This window comes from Mustelus asterias, chromosome 1, assembly GCF_964213995.1.
Source record: "Mustelus asterias chromosome 1, sMusAst1.hap1.1, whole genome shotgun sequence".
In the NCBI taxonomy this organism is placed as follows: Eukaryota; Metazoa; Chordata; class Chondrichthyes; order Carcharhiniformes; family Triakidae; genus Mustelus; species Mustelus asterias.
Genome location: NC_135801.1, coordinates 83,310,883 through 83,336,149, shown reverse-complemented (window position 1 = coordinate 83,336,149; position 25,267 = coordinate 83,310,883). Strand labels below are relative to the sequence as shown.

Genomic DNA, 25,267 nt, shown 5'->3' with positions numbered 1-25,267 from the left:
AGGCAACATATCGGAGAACTTGTCCATTTATTGGATTATGTGTATTGTTCACACATTACATGTATTGATACATTATTTGACAATTCTTGAAGGAACGCAAATATTTTTCACATGAATATATATAATTGTGCAAAATGTTGCTTAAGTATAAACTAAATAGGGAGTCATAGTCACATATAAGCAGTGATAAAATGATATAATTGATATTACTTGCTAATTAACATTCGCAATCACGTTCACTGAAGGAGCAGGTTTTAGCTGTTCCACTTTGTTCTTGTGATTATCCGTTCCCTTAACTGCGGGGAAAAAGTTTCTCCAGAAACTGAAATATTTAAAACCATAATATGTTAATCATGGTGAATACTTAGAAGTACAAACTAAAACAGTTAAACCACATCACTTACACAAAATACCTATTTTTCAAATCTGTATATCTTCCTAATTTTGTGTGACCTTCAAGGTTATCACTTGTAAGTGTCCTTCCCTTGAGAAACTGCATTCAGATATTAATGATACCAAATGTTCTCATGACAATGATGCTAACTATTCCAAATGTCACCTATTGGAAGGGACCATCGCTTAACCTATTTTGCTATTGTATCACTCCTAAAACGTACTTTTGCAAATGCTTAAATGGATTTGCAACTATAGGCAAATGTCACTTCTATCAATTCCGAAATGCTTAGTTTTGTTGGAGGTTCAGAGGACAATGTGGACCAATGTAGCAGGACTATTGAACAAAGCGTTTTGGTTTTTATCCTTGAAGAAAGAATAGCTGAGTGCTTCACACATTTGATAGCTGATACATTGGTCACATGTATAGAAATGGCACTTGCAAAAGTATTCCTATTTAAAGGTGCTTATTGACAATAACAGTTATGTAATACACACATAAAATATCTGTAGTATTAAGTGTTGTGCATATGACCATCGAACCTGAAAGGTGAGCATGGGTGGCCACAGGGACAGACAAATGCTAGGGTCCGCTGGTTAGAAGGCTTGTCTCAATTTTCTGGGACGTCATCCCAAGTTGTTTTAGAAATTGTTATACCCTCCAGCCCTCACCCTCCCCAAGCACTGTTTGTGTCCCCTCATATCTTCCAGGGCACCTCCAGAGACCCTCACCCACTATTCAACATGAGCCATGTGGAGATGTAAACCAAAACTTCCAACAATCTAATTCAGCACTCACTCCTATATACTTCATAACGAAAAATAAACCTCATTCATAAAAGCCACTTAAAGGTCAGAATTCTCCCATCTGGGACTAAGTCCTGTGGTGTGGGGGAGATGCTGTTTCCTGATGCAGGGCCAGCGGGAAACTCCGCCATGTCTTCCAACGTTGACCTAATTAATTTTGCAATGGGTGTTTTACACCATGTTCCGTGGTGGGACAAGTCACATTGCGCACATCTGCTGTCCTATCCAAGCACCATATTTAATCGGCATCCAGAATCCCTACTGTCGGTACCCACCTTTGTGGAGATGTTAGAAAGGGAAAGTGAGAGTCTAGCATTTTAGTTCAGTGATACCTCCCCGCATGTCCTCCTCAACCATGTTACAGTCAGGAGGAATGAACTCTAACCAGCTGATGTGAGGGGGAGGAGACCCAGCAGAGTTACAAACCCAACTTGGGAGCAGGTGGCTGATGCTGTTAGTGCCCAGGGGGTGCACACAAGTAGATGAATAACCTTATTCGCCCTGCCAGGATAAGTCTCATCTATGGTTGCATAATCCACAAAGACTCCGAAATGTCAATGTCCAAGGACCAGCGGCAACTACATGTCCTGCCTCACAGCCCCACTTCACTGCATCCATACTTTGCCTCCAGTATAGGCGCAGAGGAAATGAACAGCCTCACATCATGGATGAGCCTTCCTCTTGCATGTGAATGTGCTCTGGACTCTGGAGGGAGCTGGTCCAAAACCTCTAGCCCAATTCACACCAGTGGTGACTTGCCATACAAAAGTGGGCTGCTTTACGAGGGGGACAATGGGGAATGTTCAAAAATGCAATGCTCCAGCCAATGTAATATTCAAATCTTCTCAAGCATTCTCTTCTCTGAGCAAGATAAACACCAGCAAAACTGAGCAGAGCAAGAGAAGGTCGGAGGGGGGTCAACAACAACTGAGGGTTCTCAGAGTTTGAGGAAAGGGCCCCGGAGCTTGCAGGAATCGAGTGGAACTGAGCCTTCGGCGATGGGGAACTTTGCCGTCCACCTAGTAAGGATTCCTCCATTGAATGGAAACCTGAGGGTCAAATGTGCCTCCATCTGGAGGCAGATGATGCTGTCACTCTCCTATCTTGCAGGTGCCTATAGGAAGAGACCAAGGCCAGAGGAAGTGGAGGATGCTGTCACTCTCCTATCTCACTTGCAGGTGCCTATAGGAAGAGACCAAGGCCAGAGGAAGTGGAGGAGGACCCCCTCTCTGGCCCCAGCCCAAGGCAAGAGAGGAGCCAGGAAGGAAGGGAAGATGAGAGTTTCACACTGTTCAAGGCATCACAGCGTTCACCTGCCCCTCCAGCAGCTCAGGTACTGCTCCAGCAGTTTGGACTCCCTCCCTTACCCCTTCATCTTTACCTCCAGTCTTGTCTTGTGTTTCACTCCTTTGTCACCTCTTATTCCTTCACCATTCCTTACTGCCTCCCTTGCTCCTTCCTCTTTTATGACACCTTTCCCCACAGCGCCATCTCTCTCCCTCAATATTCCTTCCTCCCCTCAGCCACCCTAAGACCTCCGAAGTCCCTGCCCAACTCTTTCCCCCATGACACCCACTTCCACCCTTACTCCTTCACCCCCTCCAATCTCTCTCCCTCAGATCTTTATCTCCCACAGCACCTTCCCCCACAGCATCATGTGTCTTCCCAGCTATTCCTTCCTGCCCCCAGACACTTTCACCCCTCCTAACTCAGCCCCCGGCAGCCTCTATGCAACTTTCCCCCCCAATATTTTCACCCCCTCCCCCATCTCAGTCTGACCTCCCCAGGCATCTTCAACCCCTCCTCCCAGCCAGCTCTCAATGCCTTCTTCCCCCACTCCCAGACTCACCCTCCCCCCAAGATCCAGGACTTCTCTGCAGGAGTTCCTCAGGGTGGCCCAACCATCTTTAGCTGCTTCATTAATGACCTTCCTTCCATCATAAGGTCAGAAGTGGGGATGTTCGCTAATGATTGCACAATGTTCAACATTATTCATGACTCCTCAGATATTGTAGCAGTCCATGACCAAATGCACCAAGACCTGGACAATATCCAGGTTTGGGCTGATATGTGGCAAGTAACCTTTGTGTCACACAAGCACCAGGCAATGACCTCTCCTGAAGAGAGAATCTAGCCATTGCCACTTGACATTCAATGGCATTACCAAAACTGAATCCCAAATATCAACATCCTGGGGGGTTATCATTGACCAGAAATTCAACTGGACTAACCATATAATACCGTGGCCCCAAGAGCAGTTCTGAGGCTGGGAATTATGTGGCGAGTATCGCACTGACTCCCTAAAGCCTGTCCACAATCTACAAGGCACAAGTCAAGAGTGTAATGGAATACTCTCCACTAGCTCCAACAACAGTCAAGAAGCTCAACACTATTCATGACAAAAACAGCCCGCTTGATTGGCAGTGCCTATCACAAACATTCACTTCCTGCACCACCGACGCACAGTAGCAACAGTATGTATGATCTACAAAATGCACTGCAGGAACTCGAGGCTCTTTAGGCAGCACCTTCCAAACCCATGACCGCTACCATCTAGAAGGACAAGGGCACTAGATACAGGGGAACACCACCACCTGGAGGTTCCTCTCCAAGTTACTCACCATCCTGACATGGAAAGATATCACCATTCCTTCACTGTTGCTGGGTAAAAATCCTGGAATTCCCTTCCTAACAGCACTGTGGATGTATATACACCTCAGCGACTGCAGTAGTTCAAGAAGGCAGCTCATCATCTCTCAAGCGCAATTAGGGATGGGCAACAAATGCTGGCCTAGCCAGCAAAGGCCACATCCCTTGAATGAATAAAAGAAACCTCCAGAATGATTGAGCCTCTGATGATCCAGCTGCTGACTGCTGCAGCCTCAAAACTGAAGGAAATGTTTGTTCGGGGTTAGGACTAGATTGAACATTACAGGAAGTTTGGCCAGGCAGGTTCGTGGAAGGGAAGGATATAGCAGAGGATTCCCTTTGCATTCCAGGATGCTCCTGGACAGTGAACTTTGCCTAATTTTACTGATTTCATTTTGGTAATTTAATCTATAATATACAAGAACTATGATCTTCATTGTCCAATTAGGGACTGTGGGTGGTACATAGATACAGAAGGACCAGTTCGAATTGGTCTTAAAGAAAGCTTTGGGAGGATTTGTCAGAAGCACTTAAAAGCAAAGAAAACTGGTCCACCATAGCACTAACAAGAAGCGGAGCTGGCCAAGTGGTGCAGTTTGCCATCTGTTCACCTCTAGGTCTTGGGTTAGATGCCACACAAACTAAGGAAATAAAAATCTTTCCATAAGCTATTTTAGTTAACAAAGCTGCAATGTCTACCCAGTACCAAACAAATATTCTACATAATTTAGCGTCAATTAATGTCACTAATTTGGCAATATTTTTGACCAACGCTACAATGCAGTGGCGTGGTAGATGCTTGTCTTTTATGGTTTGTGCCAATATCTGTTGGAGTTTATTCTGCCTGTGCTATACAAAACCTGCCGTACACACTGCTAATAATAAATGCCAAAATTGGAAAACACTTATATTCCCCAACATTGATGTTGCTCACCTGCATTAAAAATATAATTCAGCAAAGCATTTTATAGAAACTTCTATATTTTCCCATGGCCCCCTGCAATGTGCACAGTTCAAGAGTGCAAAATAACATTAAAGTGAGTTCTCTAATTTAAGAGGGAGTCTATCAGAGATACAATGTTTTCAAACAACACAAACATCAATATTTAACATCATTATAATAGTAGGAGGCCGATAAATTCAGTTTAATTGACAGCTTATTATAAAATTATTAGCTGTCTCTGATGTGGGGCTATAAATACAAAGTTTGGTTTATAAGGAATTAATTACTTGAAGGAATTTAAATATATTGAATGGGCTTTTATCAGTGTTTTTTAAATATAGTCAAGTCTCTAGTTGAGACTTCAAACTTAATTTTATTTCACCTTAGCATGGCTCCAGAAGTCTGTCCATAGTGGATACTGAGTGAGTTGGTTGACATGAAGGGTAAGGGAAAAGGGTGATGGGTCATGGGTTGGCATATTGGCATAAGATTATAAGGGGCCATTGGGATGAGTAGGAAGGTCATGGGTTGACATTGTTAGTAGCGGCCACTCCCACCTCCCAGAATGAAAATCTGAACATTCAGGGAAGTTTCCCTAAGTCTCTAGGAAATCTGCAGAATTCTTGGAAAGGGTCTTGGAGATCAAAGGCCTTATATTTGTGTAATACTGCACTATACAGAACTGTGATTTTGCATTCAGCACATTTTACATTAGTCTGATTTCACATATTAACCAATATTTCTGAGTTTATAACTTTGCTCCACCTATGCAAGTTGCTATGCATTTGTACTTTGTTAGTCTCTCCTTACCTCTGGTGTCCTGTGTCCTTTATCCCTTGTGTATTTCATGAAAGATATTGTTGCATGTAGCCTTCTTACTTCTTCATCCTTCAAAGAAAGTTGCAAAGGAGACAGATTAGACGACTGATCACGACACTCCTGTTTTTCCATTTGCTTCTCTCTGCCACCAGTCCTTGTGTCTACCCTCAAGTATAACTATTGCCCAATTTGGTGTAGATGTGTCTGACTATTCAGTATTATGGTGGAATGCTAATATCAGGTTGTAGAGGAAAAGATGCTTCAATCTTTACCAATCTTACAATCTTAGGTAGGTAGGTAAGTAATTAGTCATATTTCATGAAAGACCATAGACACCTAAAATAAAGTTTATTTATTTATTAGTCACAAGTAAGGCTTACATTAACACTGCAATGAAGTTGCTGTGAAATTCCCCTAGTCACCACATACCGGTGCCTGTTCAGGTCAATGCACCTAACCAGCACATCTTTCAGACTGTGGGAGGAAACCGGAGCACCCGGAGGAAACCCAAGCAGACACGGGGAGAACGTGCAAACTCCACACAGACAGTGACCCAAGCCAGGAATTGAACCCGGGTGTCTGGTGCTGTGAGGCAGCAGTGCTAACCACTGTGCCACCATGCCGCTCCATGCGAGAGAGACAACTCGTTAATTCAGGGGTTCCCAAACTGTGGGTCATAACCCCCAGTGCGGTCACTGGACAAGCAATTGGGGTCGCAAGTTCTGAGGCAGCTATGGTGGCCGTGGAGTAGAGACTCAGATTTGACAGTCCTGGGATGTGTTGTGAGGCCCCCTTTAAAGGTACGTGTTTTTCTTCATGTGGGCATGGTCTAATCTATTGAACTCTGAGGCCCGACTGCTGATACCAACACAGCCTGCAAAATAGTACGTGTCTTATCTGTTTTTTCTGTGCCTGCACCCATGCTGTTTGACCTCCCACTGCACTGAACACTTTCCCCCACTGCCTCCAATTTTCACTCTAAGGTTGCACCAAGGCTAAAAATGGGGTCACTGCAGAAACGATTTTGGGAAGCACAGGGTTATTTACTACTGAAAGGGACAATAATGACTTACATTTCTATAGCATCTTTCATGACCACTAAACTTTCCAAAGGGCTTTACAGCCAATTAGGTATTTTTAAAATGTAGTCACTGTTGTAATGTAGGAATTGCGGCAGCCAGCACCAACAAGCTTCAGATAATAAGTTATTTTGTGAGGATCAATATTGCCCAGGACACCAAGAATAACTCCTCTGCTCTTCTTCAAAATAATGCCTCGAGTTTGTTTACATCCATCTGAGAGGACAGACAAGGCTTCGTTTTGATGTTACATCTGAAAGTTCATCCGGCAATGCAGCACTGCCTGTAGATTACATAGGAGTAACAGCCTTGATTTTTGTGCTCACGTCCTAGACTGGCACTTGAACCCAAACCTGTCTGATGCAGAATCAAAAGTGCTACCAACTGAGCCACAACTAACACTAACCAAGAAACATCCAAGACTAACAGCTCATTTGACACAGGAACAGATATTTATTTGAAAATTCTCTCATTTTCTATTTACAAAATACTACTTGCACGCCATACAAATCAAACTATCAGCTGTTGATTTTTTAAAACGTTGATTTAAAACAGGCCTTTATCAGTGATGTGTTGAAGATAAGTGTTTCTCTTTCAATCCCCTCTTCTATTGTAATCACTAATAAAGTATTGTTTATTATTGTACATTTATAGCAATCGTTTATACATTTTTTGAATAGCTTTTATGTATGAACAGATTTTGGCAATGGGTTGGATGTCCAAACAGTATCAAAAGTCTTCTACGCTAATAAAAATACCTTGAACAAGTGAATGTAACAATTAGGTTGCTGCAATTAGTTTCCAAAATAAATCTACCCTCAAGTATAACTATTGCCCAACTTGGTAAAGATCTCCCACTATTCAGTACTTTGGAGGAATGCTAATATCAGATGGTTCAGGAAAAGGTGCTCCAGCAACTGCTCTCTTCTTACTTTCTTAGGTAGGTAGGTAATTAGCCTTAGTTCATGAAAGACCATTTTAAGATTAATATAAGACAGTGTGAATTCCTGAGTTTGAGTGAAGTCCACATTAATTTTGGAACATAACTACAGTACATTTTATCCCCACGTAGTCGCCTGTCATTGACAATTTCTGCCTAATGAATTCCTCTTTCAATTGGGATAGCTGCAGACCCATCATTGCCATTATGATCACCAACAACAGGTGCACTGCAGACATTTGGGCTTGGATTTTCACCGAGTCCGGATGACTTTGTAGACTTTTAAAAATGGCGGGTGGATCCCCATTCCGGGATTCCCAACCCCATTCCTGGCTTTCCGATTTTCAGGAGTGCTTTTTAAGGGTGCAGGCTGGCTCAAGTTACAAGGCCTTGTCCTACACTCCTTAACTGGCTGGCTCCATTGCAAGGAAAGGCAGGTTCTAGTCCTCTGCAATTTTCATGGAGTCAGGCCAGTTTTATAATGTCATGGTTCACAGACCCTCAGAGGTGTCATGAACCATAATCTGCATGAAGGAACCTTTTTTCAAATCTAAGTTCAAAAAATGTCCTCCTCATGTCCCCTATGCCAGGCTATGCAGCCACCCATTCCGCATATCCCCTCATGTTAGGCGGTTCCCCCACCACCTTCCATGGCCTCTCATGCCCCCTCTACTACCAGGCCCATGACCCATAGTGCCATAGCTTGGCATGAGAGGCTATGGGAGGTGGGTGGGGGACAGAGTCTGGCATGGGGGTGTGGGGGAGGTGAAGGGCAATGGGAATGATTGGGAGGCAAAGCTTGGCACAGGAATATGAAGAGCCATGGGATTGAGTTGGGGGCATAGCCTGGTATGGGGGCATGAGAGAACATGGGGATGGATAAGGGGAAAAGCCTGGCATGGTGGGCATTAGGGACCATGGGAGGAGTGCAGAGGCATTGCTTGGCATGGGGGCATGGATGGGGGTGTGAGAACTTATGGTTGGAGGGCCTTATTTCTTTCATTATAACATGGGACAATACTCATAGCATCAAGGTGGGCCTTTTAAACAGCCCACCTCAGCACCTGGCGACGGCCCCTTCGGCTGCCTCCAACCTCTTTTCACGTTTGCTGGCCCAACTGCAGCTGGCACTTGCCCCTTCAGCAATGAAGATCTCATCTTTGTAGACACTTTCACCTGAGGTGGAAAGGTCATGTCTGACTAACTTGATTGCAGTTTTTGAGAAAGTAACAAGGAGGATTGATGAGGGTAGTGTATGTAGTTGAAGTGGGGCTTGATTTTACGTGCCCCCGTCGGGCATATTTCAGAAGGAGGGTGTGGTATATAAATAAGGAAAAATGGGGGGGGGGGGGGATAATGGCAGGTGCAGAAATTGGCAGCACACCCATCATGGTTAAATAAATAATCAAGGGTTAATTGATCTTCTTAACAAAACACGATGGGCTGAGTGGCCTCCTTCTGTGCCATGAACTTACTATTATTCTAGTTTTCTCAACTCTTGTTGCCCACCTCGGTGATGAAAATCCAGGCCTTCAACTTCACTAACATTCCCACCCTTTGCTGAGTGGAAGATCTCCATTGTTGTGCACTGCTCCATCCAGTGGCTAAACCTAGAATTTCCCATCTTGCTTCCCATCAAGCCGATAGAGGGTAAATTTTACTCTGTGCACTTGGGTTAAATGGACAATAGTGCATCTATTTTACATCTGTCCTGCAATGGAAATGAAAATTGGAGAAGACGTGATATGGCTGCCGATTTGCTAATACCTGTTTTACATTATGGTACAGAAACTCTCTTTGTATTCATACGTGTTTCAAAACTGGAACTTGTGGAAATCCTTACAGGATTTCAGTGATTCACCAATAGTTATTAAGCCACTATCACTTGTTTCACTCAAAGAGCTGGCTTTTTCTTCAAATCCAGAAACAGTAACAGAAACTCAGTTTTCCAAAGTATCTGCAAACAAAATCTTTGTGTTTGAAGGTTTTTGACTACATGATATGGCACTAAATAAATGCAAGTCTCACTTTAATTTAATTAATTCCCAACTGCATGACAGCAGTCACTGTCATGTATGTGGTACCCATGCCTGATAAGCCTAGGTCCATCCCAATAGAAAAATGTCAATAAAATATTCGCAACAATCAACTCCCCATCTAAGCCACACATGAAAGATGGTCCCTTGGGTGGGGCACCAGTGGTTGCTCTGTATCCATTATACTGTCACCTACATGAGTCATCAACTTCTAGACGGAAGAGGAGAAAACTGAAAATAAAAAAATAAGTAATTATCAATAAATAATTATTTTTGCATAATCAAGTTAACTCACAAATTTGAAAGCTTAATATTATCAAAATAACTAAATATACTTTGTGCGTGTGTTCATTTGTTCATTCACAATGTTATGGAGTCAAACCCAGAAGAGGCTGTTACCAGAAAATAGCTCCTATAGATGGAGTGTATCTGGACTGCCTGCCAGAAGGCATTTGATGCGGTGCCGCACAAAAGGTTAGATCTAGGTTCGATCGCACGGGGTTTGGGGTAGAGGATTGGCTAACCAATTGAGAGCAGAGAGTGGTTGGCAAACTGCAACTAGCGGTGTGTCACCAAGGTTCAGTCCTTGGGCTCCAACTATTTACAATCTATATTAATGACTTGGATGCAGGGACAGAATGCACTATAGCCAAATTTACAAATCCCATTAAAATAGGTAGGAAAGCAAGTTGCAATGAGGAAATAAAACTTTTACAAATGGATATGGGTATGCTAGGTGAGTGGGCCAAAAAGGATGAAAAAAGTGAGGTTATCCATTTTGGATCAAAGGAATAAAAATTTTAGTTTACTTATTCATGTCACAAGTGGGCTTTCATTAACACTGCAATGAAGTTACTGTGAAAATTCCTGAGTCACCACACACCGGTGCCTATCCGGGCACACTGAGGGAGAATTTTAGCATGGCCAATGCACCTAACCAGCAAGTCCTTTGCACTGTGGGAGGAAACTGGAGCACCCGGAGGGAACTCACACAGACACAGGAAGAACGTGCAGACTCCACACAGACAGCGAACCAAGCCTGGAATCGAACCCAGGTCCCTGGCATTGTGAGGCAGCAGTGCTAACCATTGTGCCACCATGCACTTATTATTTAGATGGAGAGAAGCTTCAAAATGCTTTGCTTCAGAGGGATCTGGGTGTCCTCATGCGTGAATCACAGAAATTTAGAATGCAGGTGCAACATGTAATAAAGTTTATTTATTTTAAAGTTTATTTATTAGTCACGAGTCAGCTTACATTAACACTGCAATGAAGTTACTGTGAAAATCCCCTTGTCGCCATACTCCGACGCCTGTTTGGGTATACTGAAGAAGAATTTAGCATGGCCAATACACCTAACGAGCATGTCTTTCAGACTGTGGGAGGAAACCGGAGTGCCCGGAGGAAATCTATGCAGACATGGGGAGAACGTGCAAACTCCACACAGACAGTGACCCAAGCCGGGAATTGAACCCGGGTCCCTAGCACTGTGAGGCAGCAGTGCTAACCACTGTGCCGCCCACACACCCACAATAAGGAAGGTAAATGTATTTTTCGCATTCATTGCTAATAGAAGAGTATAAAAATAGGGAAGCGCTGTTGCAACTGTGTTGGGCATTGATGAGACTGCATCTGGATTATTGCATAATTTTGGTCCCCTTACTTGAGGAAGGAAATAAATGCATTAGAGACGGTTCAGAGAAAGTTGACTAGATTGATTCCAAGGATGAAGAGAGAGTGAGCAGTTTAGGCCGTTATTTGCTGTCGTTTAGAAGAATGTGAGATCTAACTGAGGTATATAAGATGCTAAAAGGGGATTGACAAGGTAGACATAGAGCGGATTTTCCCCCTAGTTGGACATTCTAGAACGAGAGGCCATAGTTTTAGGCTAAGGTGTGGCAGATTTAAAACAGAAATGACGAAGAATTATTTCACTCAAAGGGTCGTGAATCTGTGGAATGCTCCACCCAAGAATGCGGTGGATGCTGGAACACGAAACAAATTCGAGGAGATAGGTTTTAAATTAGTAGAGGGGTGAAGGGTTGGGGGAGCGGGCAGGAAGGTGGAGCTGAGGCCGAGATGGGATCAGCCGTGATCATATTGAATAGCAGAGCAGGCTCGAGGGGCTGAATTGCCCACTCCTGATCCTAGTTCCTATGTTCTTATGTTTTATGATTAAAAAACTAGGCAATGAAAAGCAATTAGGTTTCATAAAATGGGAACCATGGTGGCCAGCGGAATTTATGATGCTACATTATCAGAACTTTTCTTTTATTTCTTTTCCCTAATCCAAGACTCTGCCTGGAGTATTCCTTTAAATAGTGCCCATTGTATTAGGAAGTTAGTTTCAACAGGATGACCGTGCTATTTAAATTGGAGAAAGAGAAAGGTGACAAAACCAATGTCACCAAGATGGATACAGGCCAGTTATTTACATTGGCTCCTATCAGATGGTCTTTTTTTTATTGAACAGAAAAATCCATCTGATTAAAATAGTTTGATAAAAGAAAATCAGATGATCCGGTTATTAATTTGCCAAAATAAATAAGGTATATTACCATCGCTCCAACTTCTTTAGGAAAATACGATTTGTTTTCCTGAGCCACAGAACTGGGATCCATCAAAGGTTCATCAGCTCTTCTTTTCTTCCATGTCTTTGGATCCAAATACCACGCTCCATATATACATTTAGACCCATATGCCTCGGTGGATTCCTGATTAAAAATAAACACAACACAAAGCTAAATAAACTTTTTCTCTGAGTTTATATGAAGACCTGCAATCTATTGATACAATATAAGTGCAAGTTACTTTTCCAATATTACCTTCATGTAAAAAAAAATCAGCAGTTATGCAGAAACATAATTGGTGGAATCTTACGAGAATTTGGCAGAGTGCCAGTTCTGGTGAGAAAACTGGTGTGGAACTCTCCAGCTCCAGTGGCCAGTTTTCTCTCCAGATCTTGTCACTTGAACTGCCAAAAAAAAACCAAGCTTGGTTTGCACTGTCAATCTGGCGGGGTGGGAACACTTAGAGCCAGGAACTGGCTCCATTGGAAAATAAATAATCTCCCCCCTCCCCCCCCCACCAAGGAGGTATCTGTGCCCACCTTAATCGTCGGCGAGGAGGGTGTTTAATTGGATTAAAATTTATTCAAATGAACGCAAATCAAGTTCTCGCCCATTATCGATGTGAACCTGATCTTGTTGCCAGTGAAAATCAGCTATCACCATCTCGCCGGCAAGATCTGTGACTTCCGAGTTTTGCTGGACCTTGAGTTCCACTGGTGATCTCGCGGACGGAGAGTGAGGCCTCAAGATCCCACCCAATACAAAACAAAACATTCCATTTGTCCTGATACAAGATCTTAGCTCGGCCTCATAACTGTGTTCAGTTTGATGGGGGATATTAAAGCTTTGGTGAATGTGAACTAGTTTTGAACACCTACAAAGCTCGGAGAAAAATTATTCAACTATTTTGTTCTAATTTGCCTGGGATTTTATTTGTTTTTTCATGTCTCCCAAGAGTGTCTGTTTTGTGAACCACAACTATACAGGGCAAAGTAGATGAACCAACTGCTCTTTTCTGCTGCCATTTTTGTAAGCTTTCACAATCTTTTCTATTTTACTTTCAACATATGTCCCATTCCTATTTGTTTGGAGAATAAGTCTGCCAGAAGGAATGACTGCCTTGTGACCCATGTAAGGGTTCCATTTGGGACCCTTACATTTTACTGGGCAGTGATATTATATATTGGGCTGTAATTTCCTCAGAGCGTCAAATACTGGCAGATTGCCACTCTGGAGGGACTTACCCTCACTGAAATTCCAAAGCTCCGGTCTCACCCAACCTTCCTCCCTCAGGCTGAGTGAGACAGGAGCAGTGAAACTCACCCCTGGCTGCATTGGGTGCAGAGTAACTGGAACACAGAGGGGAAAGACACATGCCCTTTTTATGACACCAGATGTGTAAAGGAGTCTTTAAAGGGGACAATTTCAAGGAAGAAGGTACGGTTTAAAGGTGAATGGTAATTCAGACAGTGCAGGGAGAGGAGACAGGGGTAGGGGGCAGTCAGTACACCAGGGGGAATCTGGAACAGCAGGGGAGACCGGGTGGGGGGGGCAGAATGGCAGGGAAGACCCGGTTGCAGCGGGGTGGGGGAGGAGGGTGGTGGTGGTCAGAGGGGTCGGACTGGGGGCAAAGCTGTGTCGAGTCAGGCTTGGTTGGAATGGTGTGGGGTTCCCCTGGGGGGGGGGGGGGGGGGGGGAGTCATCAGTATGCCTGGTGTCTCATGCAGGGTCAGTCCGGGCTTTTTTAAACAGTTATTCTGAAGTCAGAAGTGTTTTTTTTCCCCTTCTAATTCTTTCAGAGTAACTATGAGGTTAAAATGGGCAGAACTATCTGAAGTTAGTGATTTAAATCACTTTGTCGGATTGATCCCAATGCAGTGCAATTGTCCAGGGTAAGTTAGCCCAGTGGGACAATTCACTTACCTGGCAACATGCTACAGGAATTCTCCAATGCATCATTGGGGTATCTCCCAAATGCAATGCTGGTAAACCAGGCTGTTATGGACATTATCTATTTAATCTGGTGCCATCTCAGAAGAGCAAAAGATTCTTGGGAAAGGCCTCCAGCCAAGCATTAATCTTTCTCTATAAATACTGATCTGCATGAATACACTGCATGAATTTCATGGTGGCTTAATTACAAAGAGTTCAGTTCTAACTAGCATGAGATGCACTCCAAATGCAGAGATGTTGATATGCTTCACAATCATCAGTCTTAAAAGAGAGAAGTATTCTTCCAGCAGAGAGTGCGGAATCTGGCATTGTGTTTTCTCAGATTGGGCAACTCTCTACTGATTCTCTGAATTACTCTTTCTGTCTCTGTCTGCTTTCTTGTTGTGCCTGAATCTGTGTGTGTGTCCTGATTCCAGGACAGCTAACAGAAATTTTGATTAAAATTTTTTTTAAAACATTTATCTCCACGCAGATCCAGGGCGATTAAACAAACACCTGGAATTTTTGCAGGATTCTCCTAGTCGCCTGCCACAACTTAAGTTGTAGATCAGTGGAATCCCCAGAGAAACAGCGGGATATCAGGAGAAACATGAGGAATTTTTCTCCCAAAGCATTTTGCTTATATTTTGTTCCCCTCTAAACATGAAATAGTGAAAGATGTTCTTAACGTTTTTCAAGAAACAGGTTGTTGGTAAATTGTAAACGTCTGCTTACCAAGGCAGTAGTTTTGCGGATCTTAACTGAAGTTTGCAGTGGAGGGGTTCCAACTATCATCCTTAACTCTCCAGGAATATTCGTCAGCTTCATTACTTTGATGGGTATAGCAAGGGCAGAACTGGTTTCATAATCACTGGCAAAGAGGCTCATGATCGTAGACTCTTCTATATTGTTGTTCTCTCCACCCTTTACAGTACAAGCAATTTATGAAATAAACAATGTAATTATCATGCACATAGTTTGATGTGTAAACTAATGACAAAGTAAGTAGAGCCAAAAATAATTCTCTTTTGGGAATGGGGAAGAATCTTTGTTGTAAAGTGCCCCACAAACCAATAGCACTAGAATCAAATTTTTCCCTTTGCTGAGTTAGTTGAGCAGAGGAGGGACTGCCTTGGAGGTGCTAAATAGATTCCATAAGGCTATCCCATTTAAAGTGTGGGTGTTTAAGAAATCTTCCAGAGGTGCTAGTTGAGCTGCCATAATAGGGGTGAACCTGTCATGTCTTCACAGCAGTACGGTTGTGATCAATAGCTCAGCAGAGTGTGGAAAATTGAACCTGCAATCCATGTTGCTCCAATGCCTTATCCAACTGCAACACCCACCATACACTGAATTCTATTAATTCTCTTTTGCATTGCCTTTAATAAAACATTGAGAAAGTTAGTCGATAATAGCAGCTAACATAAAACAAAGAAAAGGCACTCTAAAATTTAAAGTTTGAGTTTTACAGCATGAGGCAGGTTGGATGATCACCATCAAAAACATTATTCGAGTTTGGACTAAACCAGGATGGCAGGGCCTCCAGATGAGAAAGAAATAATTTGTATTTATAAAGCGGCTTTCATTACCTCAGACTGTCCCAAGGTGCTTTTCAACCAATGACTTACTTTGGAAGTGTAGCCAGTGTTGCAGTGTAGGAATTTCAGGTCTTTAATTACTTTGGAATATTTTGGAGGGCTAATAAGAGATCAAGAGGATGAATTTCCTTGATGTTTCTCCTGCTCCACTGGCATAATTACCACAGTGGTCATTTGTCAGAATCCTCGTCATCCAACATATATAACTGTGTTTCCACCAATGTTACAGGGCCAAAATGGAAAAAGGCCAGAGGAAATTCAGTCCCCAAGTATTCTATTACTGTACTTATTCTGCTACTGATTCCATTTAAATTTATCTCCGGATACATTTCAATGAGTAGTTCCCAGCCTGAAGCATTAGGACATTTAGTGTATTGTTTTCCACTGATTTCAGAGAGATCAGCTGTTTTGTGATTAGTTATACTGGAGAATGAGGTTATATTCACTGCCACGTACACACAAATCTGAACAGGATTTATGATTTGCCCCAGATATCTATGTGTAATGTTGATTTTCAGTTTCTTGGCAGCAGGCCTATGGACATTTTCCTAAGTGCACTCAAGGAATGCAAGGTATCTTGTCATGAGAGGGGAATAATGTTTGAAAGTGCACCATAGAAAGCATTTTTTCTGGTTGTATCACAGCTTGGTATAGCTCTTGCTCTGCCCAAGACCGTAAGAAACTACAAAGGGTCATGAATGAAGCCCACTCCATCATTCAAACCAGCCTCCCATCCATTGACTCCGTCTACACATCCCGCTGCCTCGGAAAAGCAGCCAGCATAATTAAGAATCTCGCCCACCCCGGACATACTCTCTTCCACCTTCTTCTGTTGGGAAAAAGATACAAAAGTCTGAGGTCATGTACCAACCGACTCAAGAACAGCTTCATCCCTGCTGCTGTCAGACTTTAGAATGGACCTACCTCACACTATGTTGATCTTTCTCTCCACCCTAGCTGTGACTGTAACACTACATTCTGCACTCTCTCCTTTCCTTCTCTATGAACAGTATGCTTTGTCTATATAGCATGCAAGAAACAATACTTTTCATTATATACTAATACATGCAATAATAATAAATCAAATTAAATCATAAGGAATATCTCCAGAGATATGTCATTAAAATAGACTGCAAACCTATATACATTCAAGAGTATTGTTACAATTTTGAAGCCCTAATTCTTCATATGCAAAAATGTGCTTACTAGTGATGAATCATTATGAAACGTTTGTTAATAGTTTCTTTTTTTGTGACTTGCTGTACTCCCAGATTTTGATATGAAGAATGCAATGTTGAATAATTATTTTTTTCAAATGAAAAGCTCATGACACATGCTGTGAAAGTTGATGTTTCTTTGTTTCCAACTGTCTTTTATGATTGTAGTTTTTTTTTAACAATTGTTTTTGTGTTGTAATTATCCTTTGAATGTATTGTGTCTTCTAAGTATATGCAGGGTTCACACAAGAAAAGGGACATCATCAATAGCAGGAACCTATCGCAGGATCAGCACTTCACAAAATTAGATTTATGAAATAGTCGGCTGATTCAAGAGATCAGTTGGAAACATAGAAACTAGAAGCAGGAGTAAGCTATTCGGCCCTTCGAGCCTGCGCCGCCATTCATCTTGATCATGGCTGATCATCAAATTCAATATCCTGATCCCCCTTCCTCCCATATTCCTTGATTCCTTTAGCCCCAAGAGCTATATTGAATTTCTTCTTGAAATCAGACAATGTTTTGGCCTCAACTACTTTCTGTGGCAGTGAATTCCACACATTCACCATCCTCTGGGTGAAGAAATTTCTCCTCACCTCAGTTCTAAAAGGTTTATCCCTTATCCTCAAACTATAACCCCTAGTTCTGGACTCCCCCACCATTGGGAACATTCTTTCTGAATCTACCCTGTCTAACCCTGTTAGAATTTTATAAGTTTCTATGAGATCCCCTCTCACTCTTCTAAACTCCAATGAATATAATCCTTCTAAGTATATGCAAGGTTCACACAAGAAAGGGGACATCATCGATAGCAGGAACCTGTCGCAGGATCAGTACTTCACAAAATTAGATTTATGATTTAGCCTCTCCTCATATGACAGACCTGCCATCCCAAGAATCAGCCTGGTAAACCTTCGCTGTACTCCCTCTATAGCAAGGACATCCTTCCTCAGATAAGGACACCAAAACTGCACACAATACTCCAGGTGTGGCCTCACCAATGCCCTATACAATTGCAACAAAACATCCCTATGCCTATACTCAAATCCTCTTGCTATGAAGGCCAATATACCATTTGCCTTCTTTACTGCCTGCACACTTACTTTCAGCGACTGATGCACGAGGACTCCAAGTTCTCGTTGAGTATCCACTCTCTCAATTTACACCCATTCAAATAATAATCTGTCTTCCTATTATTGCTACGAAAGTGGATAACCTCACATTTATCCACATTATACTGCATCTGCCATGCAAATGCCCACACACTCAGCCTGTCCAAATCATGCTGAAGCATCTCTGCATCCTCCTCACAGCTCACCCTCCCACCCAACTTTGAATCATCTGCAAACGTGGAGATAATACATTCAGTTCCCTCTTCCAAATCATTAATGTGAACAGTTGGATCTTAGCACAGATCCCTGCGGAACCCCACGAGTCACTGACTACCAATCAGAAAAAGACCCATTTAGGCCAACTCTTTGCTTCCTCTCTGCTAACCAGCTTTCTATCCATCTCAAGACATTATCTGCAATCCCATGTACTTTAACTTTACATAGTAGTCTTGTTATGTGAGACCTTGTCGAAAGCCTTCTGAAAGTCTAAATGAAACACATCCACTGGTTCTCCTCGGTCAACTCTACTAGTTACAACCACAAAAAATTCCAATAGATTCATCAAGCATGATTTCCCTTTTGTAAATTGTAGATCAGTTAATAAAAATACAGCTTCATCAACTCCATTGCAACACATCAATTATCTTATTCATATATATTTGCTCTACGTACCAGAGAAGCAACCCAGTCACAAAATTCCTTTGTTATTTGTTTTATTTCTTCATCTTGTTGTGGTGACTTGTCCCATTTTAGTTTGGTTTTCTGGTCTTCTTTCTGTGTCCCTCTGAACAGAATCCACTTGTATGGGTTTCTATGCGTCGATTCTTCACTGCTGTACAACACAAGCACAAATAACTACTGAAACTGTTTGTTTCAATAGAAATATCACACCATTCCAAGGCTGATCTGCAATAAAAATATTTTAAAGCTCTAAACTAAGGATTCATGCAGAGATATAGCTTTGTAACACGTCATCAGAATTTACATGATCACCTGTTGAATCCACAATTGTTTTGCAACACTTGACGACCAGAATTTTGGTGAATTAACAGATATGTGGGTTTATGGCATAGGTTTTCCACAACTAACAACAGGGATGCAAAGATCCACCCTGTTCCGATCTTCTTCTCAGTATATTTGCAACACTGACCATGTCGAAGGCATAGAGACCTACTGCAAAAAGCTAAAGTTAACAAAGCAGGTTTTAAAAATTACTTCAGTGCAAGCCTGATGCATGCACATATGTGGGATTTTAACCCCCCCGTTTCTTCAGGAGGCTAGGTGAATAGGGGTACGGGGTGGCTAATTATTTTGTGTAGTAGATCTTCCAGGCTAAGGTGGGCCAGACTCTGTGGACCAGTTGGTCTTAACCTGCCCTTCTGTTTAATTTCTTTATATAAAATAAAAGATCAAAGATTCTTGGATTTTTTTTGCAGTCTGAGGTGTGACAGAACAGGACTCTCAGGTAGTAGCTTGCTGTGATCCTGTCTCTGCTCCAAATTCTCAGGTGGGATCATTTCAACATGGGGGCATGTGTATCTGCACCGGTTTTGGCACTACTGGAGTGTTTGTGTCAGTAGCAGCCAACAATTTCACCTTGTTACATTAAATGGCTAGCTACTCTAGCTGAAGATTCCTCACAATATAAACATATTGAAAACATTTGTCAGTGAAACTGCCAACAACAACAATCAATCACTCCGCAATCAATACCTTTCAATGAGACTAAAACCCTTATTTTCACTGAGTTCTGATCCCGGCACCCACCAATATGTCTGCATCCTGCATTGCATACTAGTGTAGCTTTGGAACTACTTGGGGGCAGGAGATTGTTGCCAGTTCACCTTCTTCAGGTAAAATCCACACAGAAGATGTGGAGGCCAGCACGCAAAGCACTGCCTCCCATTTCCAATCAAAATCACCAATGTTGGAAACAAAACAGACAGCGGACAGAGACGGATTCCGTCCCAAATGTCCCAAGCCCATGAATTTCAGCGCAATAGCATTTTAAATCTGAGCTTTCTTTCTTCTACTATTGTGCTGCATCCAATATGAGCGGGTAAAAAGTAACGCAACGGGTCCCGCAGCACAACACGCACTGCTCCTGGAAGACCATGGAAACATTTATACAGGCAAGTATAGTGATTATTATTTCAATATACCTGCTGTTCATATCAATTAGGTATAAAGGCAGGAGATGGAGATTTCCAAAAAGATTTTCCCATGCATCAGCCAAAATCTTATCGGAAGATCCATGTCATTTTATGGCAGACAATAGAGAGAATCACAAACTTCCCAAATCAAAGGCATGCTGCCACAGGGAAGAAATAAAAATGATTTTTGTAGTGTTCCTGGTAACCACCTTAAGAGTGCTGAGAGTAGCTTGGAAACTGGCTCAAACACAAGGGAGTACATGGCAACAAGACCCAGAAGGAGGATGTAATTGGCAGAAGGAGCAGGCTTCGTTACGATAAAAAAAAGTTTGAATTAAAATGTGGATCAGTTATGAGCGGACGATTTGGAGATAGGCTGAATAAGCCGATCTCTTTCTGTTTTTTACTTCAGCGTCTCATTATTTGCTGTTTTTAAGATGTGTATGTCATTGAAGGACAGGAGGTACTTACTCTTCTGAGCATTTTATGCTGGACGCCTTCTCTTCATTTAATTTCATAACCTTAGGCTTCACTTCAGCAGGTACCTCGACACAAATCTCCTCATTGGTCAAGACCATATCAGGATCCAGAATACCTACAATTTCCTCAAAGAGCTGGATTGAAAATATTTGTGTTATTCTTCTGGTGAAATGTACATGTCTGTAAAACTTTTGTGGCTATTCTTAGTTAAATCACATAACAAGAAGGTTGGCTCAGCTGGTAGCAGTGTCTATGAATTATAAAGGTGTCGGTTCAAATTTCACAGCAGGATTTGTGTTCAGGCTAGGCTGAGTTTCCAGTGTAGTACCTAGTAAGTACTCCATTGGCCATGATGCCATCTTTCAGCTGAAGCACTAAATCGAAGCCTCGACTGCCTGTTTTGTCTTTTACTTTATTTTGAACCCGTGTTCGCTGTCCGCAGGAATGCCAGCGGGGACTCAAGATCCGGCGAAACCCAGAAATCGTGAAAAATGAGTGTGAACCTGATTTACATTCATTTTAATATATCATATGATTAAAGACCCCTCCGCCAAATATTGAGCCCCCACCATATTTTCAACCCGCATCGATGTGATGTCACATAGTCATGTTTACAACAGGTTCGCCCAGACGTGAACTTGTCATGGGGGTTCCCCCTGGGGGCATACATGACAGCATGAAACACACCTAACTGTTTTTTGTGACGGAGTGTGGTAAGATCTGGAGAGAAACACACAGGTTTTCTCACTGAAAACATCATTCTGCCAATTTTTGGTAAGATTTTCCCCAGTACATGGGCAATGTTGACGAGGCCAGCATTTATTGCTCATCCCAATTGCCTTTGAGAAGGTGGTGGGAAGCTGTCTTCTTGAACTGCTGCAGCCTCTGGGATCCAGATGCACCCACAGTGCTGTAAGGAAGGAAGTTCCAGGATTTTGACCCAGTGACAGTGAAGGAACGGTGATATGTTTTCAAGTCAGCATGGTGAGTACCTTGGAGGGGTACTTCCAGGTAGTGGTGTATGTGTATGCTGCCTTTATCCTTCTAGGTACTAGCACTCATGGGTTTGGAAGGTGTGTCTAAAGGAGACTTGGTGAGTTCCTGCAGTGCATCTTGTAGATGGTACAGACTGTTTTGAGTAGTTTGAGGTAATATTTGAAACGCATAATAACGTGGCTCTTTCTTATATATATTTATCTACAGAAGCCAGAGACTTCCATACCCATTTAGTCTCATAAAATATCTAAATTTGGGATGGCAGCCACAAAGAGAAGAACAGACTTTTCCAGGGGAAACTTCTTGCAGATACTTAGTAAGTTAATCGTGTGGGTAGGTTTAGCCATTTTAGCACAAGTGATTGAATCTTTAATGCAATTATGTTATCAATGCTATAGTTGAAGGAAGGTCAGAAGCCTAAGATTACAGCTGGAAAAAAAATTGTTTTAAGTTAAGCAATGTGATTGTTTTACACTGCAGTATTTGAATTGGTCAATTTTCTTTTGTAACCTATTTTGCAGTGAATAAGTAGTTAAATTCCTTGAGACAAAAGTAAAATACTGTGAATGCTGGAATCTGAAACAAAAACAGAATATCCTGACTGGAAACGTTGGCTCTATTCTCTCTCTCTGCTGTCAGACATGCTGAGATTTTCCAGCATTTTCTGTTTTTGCTGCAGTTAAACTCCTTAGTTGATCCAAACAGAAAAATGTGACTTTTTTTGTATCACACAAATTTGTGATAAACTCTGCATAAGTTTTTGAATTTATGCATGTGATTTTATTCCTAATGTGGAGATGCCAGCGTTGGACTGGGGTAAGCACAGTAAGAAGTCTCACAACACCAGGTTAAAGTCCAACAGGTTTATTTGGTAGCAAATACCATAAGCTTTATTCCTACCCATCCAGCGAAAAGGGGGCAGGCAGAACAATTTAAAATATTCCGTGGGAATTGCCCACCAAGGTCCTGCTCTCTTCCTGGAGCATCCAATTTTAATCTACTTAGAGTAGACCTGCTTTAAATGTGCAGATTGAACTCTGACGATATCATACAAGCCTGACTGCTATTTTAACCAGAGGCCCAAAAAAATAAGTCAGTTAAAATCAGACAATACCAGCATTTTGTCCAAATAATTTCCTACCTCTGGAGGCATTCCTTCTTCCAGATGTGGGTAAAGAGCTAATGGATGCTGACTCAAGCCATATTCAATTTCTTCCATCTGTTCTCTCCTCATCTGTTGTAATGGTAAACACTTGGAAAAATATATCTGTGATTTAGTCAGCCTTTTTGACACACTCTGAGCAGGTTTGAAAGTTTCTGTCGCATTCTTGAGAAAGGGACTAAGACCAGCGCCTTTCTCACTCTGTATTATCGCTAAATCCTCTTGTGATTGAGGCGGATATCCATCACGAAAATCATCCAATCCATTTTTCAGGAAACGCCATCGACGTCCATTCAAAGCATCAGACTGCGAGTTCTTTCTTAGGCACTTGGTTTTTATCCTCTCCTTGTACCTACAATTTCAATTAAGTTTTCAGTTTAATTCATTACCTGGAGCTGTACCTCACTATCATAGATTCATGGAATCATTGAATCCCTACAGTGCAGAACGAGGCCACTTGGACCATCAGATCTGCACTGACTCTCTGACAAGAGTATCTTAGTAAGAAGTTTAACAACACCAGGTTAAAGTCCAACAGGTTTATTTGGTACCAAAAGCCACACAAGCTTTCGGAGCTCTAAGCCCCTTCTTCACGTGAGTGGGAATTCTGTTCACAAACAGAGCTTATAAAGACACAGACTCAATTTACATGAATAATGGTTGGAATGCGAATACTTACAACTAATCAAGCCTTTCAGAAACAAAACAATGTGAGTGGAGAGAGCATCAAGACAGGGTTCACGTCACACTATTTGTAATCCCCACAGCCTGCCTGGACCTGCAGAGTTTCACTGGCTGTCCTGTCTGGAGACAATACACATCTCTTCAGCCTGTCTTGATGCTCTCTCCACTCACATTGTTTGTATCTTAAAGACTTGATTAGCTGTAAGTATTCGCATTCCAACCATTATTCATGTAAATTGAGTTTGTGTCTTTATATGCTCTGTTTGTGAACAGAATTCCCACTCACCTGAAGGGGCTTGGGGCTCCGAAAGCTTGTGTGGCTTTTGCTACCAAATAAACCTGTTGGACTTTAACCTGGTGTTGTTAAACCTCTCACTGTGTTTACCCCAGTCCAACGCCGGCATCTCCACATCATTTTTGGACTGTCAGAGGAAACCCACGCAGACACTGGGAGAACGTGCAGACTCCACACCGACAGTCACCCAAGGCTGGAAATGAATCCTGGTGCTGTGAGACAGCAGTGCTAACCATTGTGCCACCATGCAATTATATCACTATATCTTGTCTCTTTCTCAAAACAGCCCTAGATTTACAGGGCAGATTAATTTTTTAAGGTCCCCTCCAGTAGCAGTGATGTTCTGCTGTTCATAGACGTCTTCTACAAAGAAGGGGAAGGGATAGCTCCAGGTCTAGGCTATGTGCAGGTGCACTTAGTGGAGATAGTGAGGGCAGAAAATGCAGATGGAATTGGTAGTATGTTGTGTTTGAAAAGCACTGGACTTATGAACGGTCATGGAAAAGCTTGTGGAATAGAAAGAAATGCAGGACTAAGAAGCACAATGTGGTCAACGCTATCAGATGGTGCACTGCCGTGATCTTCATGCGCTTTAATGGTAAAGTCATGAAATTATTCCATAACTGCAGCCATATCTAGTAGGTAGGGATATGTTCAGCGCAACTTGTGGGCTGAAGGGCCTGTTTGTGCTGTAGCTTTTCTATGTTCTATGTTCTATATCCTTTGCACTATATTGGAGACGCTCATGCTGTTTACAGCCTCACTCTGTCTAGCGAAATATCTGGCAGCCACATTAGGGGGCAAACAAAAACTTCTGTTATTGTTTCAGATTCCAGCATTCGCAGTATTTTGCCTTTAAAAACTTCCCTTTTTTGCTCCGAATCCTGAAACCACAGCTCTGCAAAATCATCATCCTTCCCCAATTCTACCTAACACCTCTTTTCAGAAGTCAGGGATGCTCTTTACCAAGTAATGTCGAGGAAGTGTCACCAAAACGGAAGAAAGGGGCAACCTGAAAGTACATCCGGATTTACATAACTGTTGCAAACAGCAACAGCACTCAACCAGCCTGCCTTCAGATGGGCCGAAAGGAATCCCTGGCAGGCCAGGTCTACATTCTGCTTGTCAGTAACAAACTGAAATAAAGAGGTTGGCCGCTGCTGTGGAGCGGGCTAATTGAACAACAACACTTGGACTTCATGAGGGAAGGACTTACCACGGCTGAAGAAGTGGCTCCTTGTCCGAACGTATTTTGCTTAACTCGGATTTCTCAACAACAAGCGTGTCGTACTTGCGACTCATGGCGGCGGATTTGTGCCGCTTCGCGGTTAATTGCGGACAGTGTTGGCTCCTGAAGCTGCTCCAGACCGGCCCTGACTTCCCGCCTGAATCCTGCAGCCGC

General features: G+C 42.4%; 1 protein-coding gene across 1 annotated transcript; it reads right to left on the bottom strand.

Annotated features, from left to right (window-relative positions):
- On the bottom strand, positions 1–25,267 carry fam47e (family with sequence similarity 47 member E). Its single transcript, XM_078216534.1, has 8 exons — positions 25,082–25,267; positions 22,866–23,238; positions 20,720–20,862; positions 18,768–18,927; positions 14,904–15,092; positions 12,225–12,380; positions 5,603–5,680; positions 1–322 (listed from the first exon to the last, which is right to left on the bottom strand). Exons 1-8 carry the CDS (start codon positions 25,165–25,167, stop codon positions 293–295), a joined length of 1,215 nt encoding a protein of 404 aa, XP_078072660.1. The 5' UTR covers positions 25,168–25,267; the 3' UTR covers positions 1–292.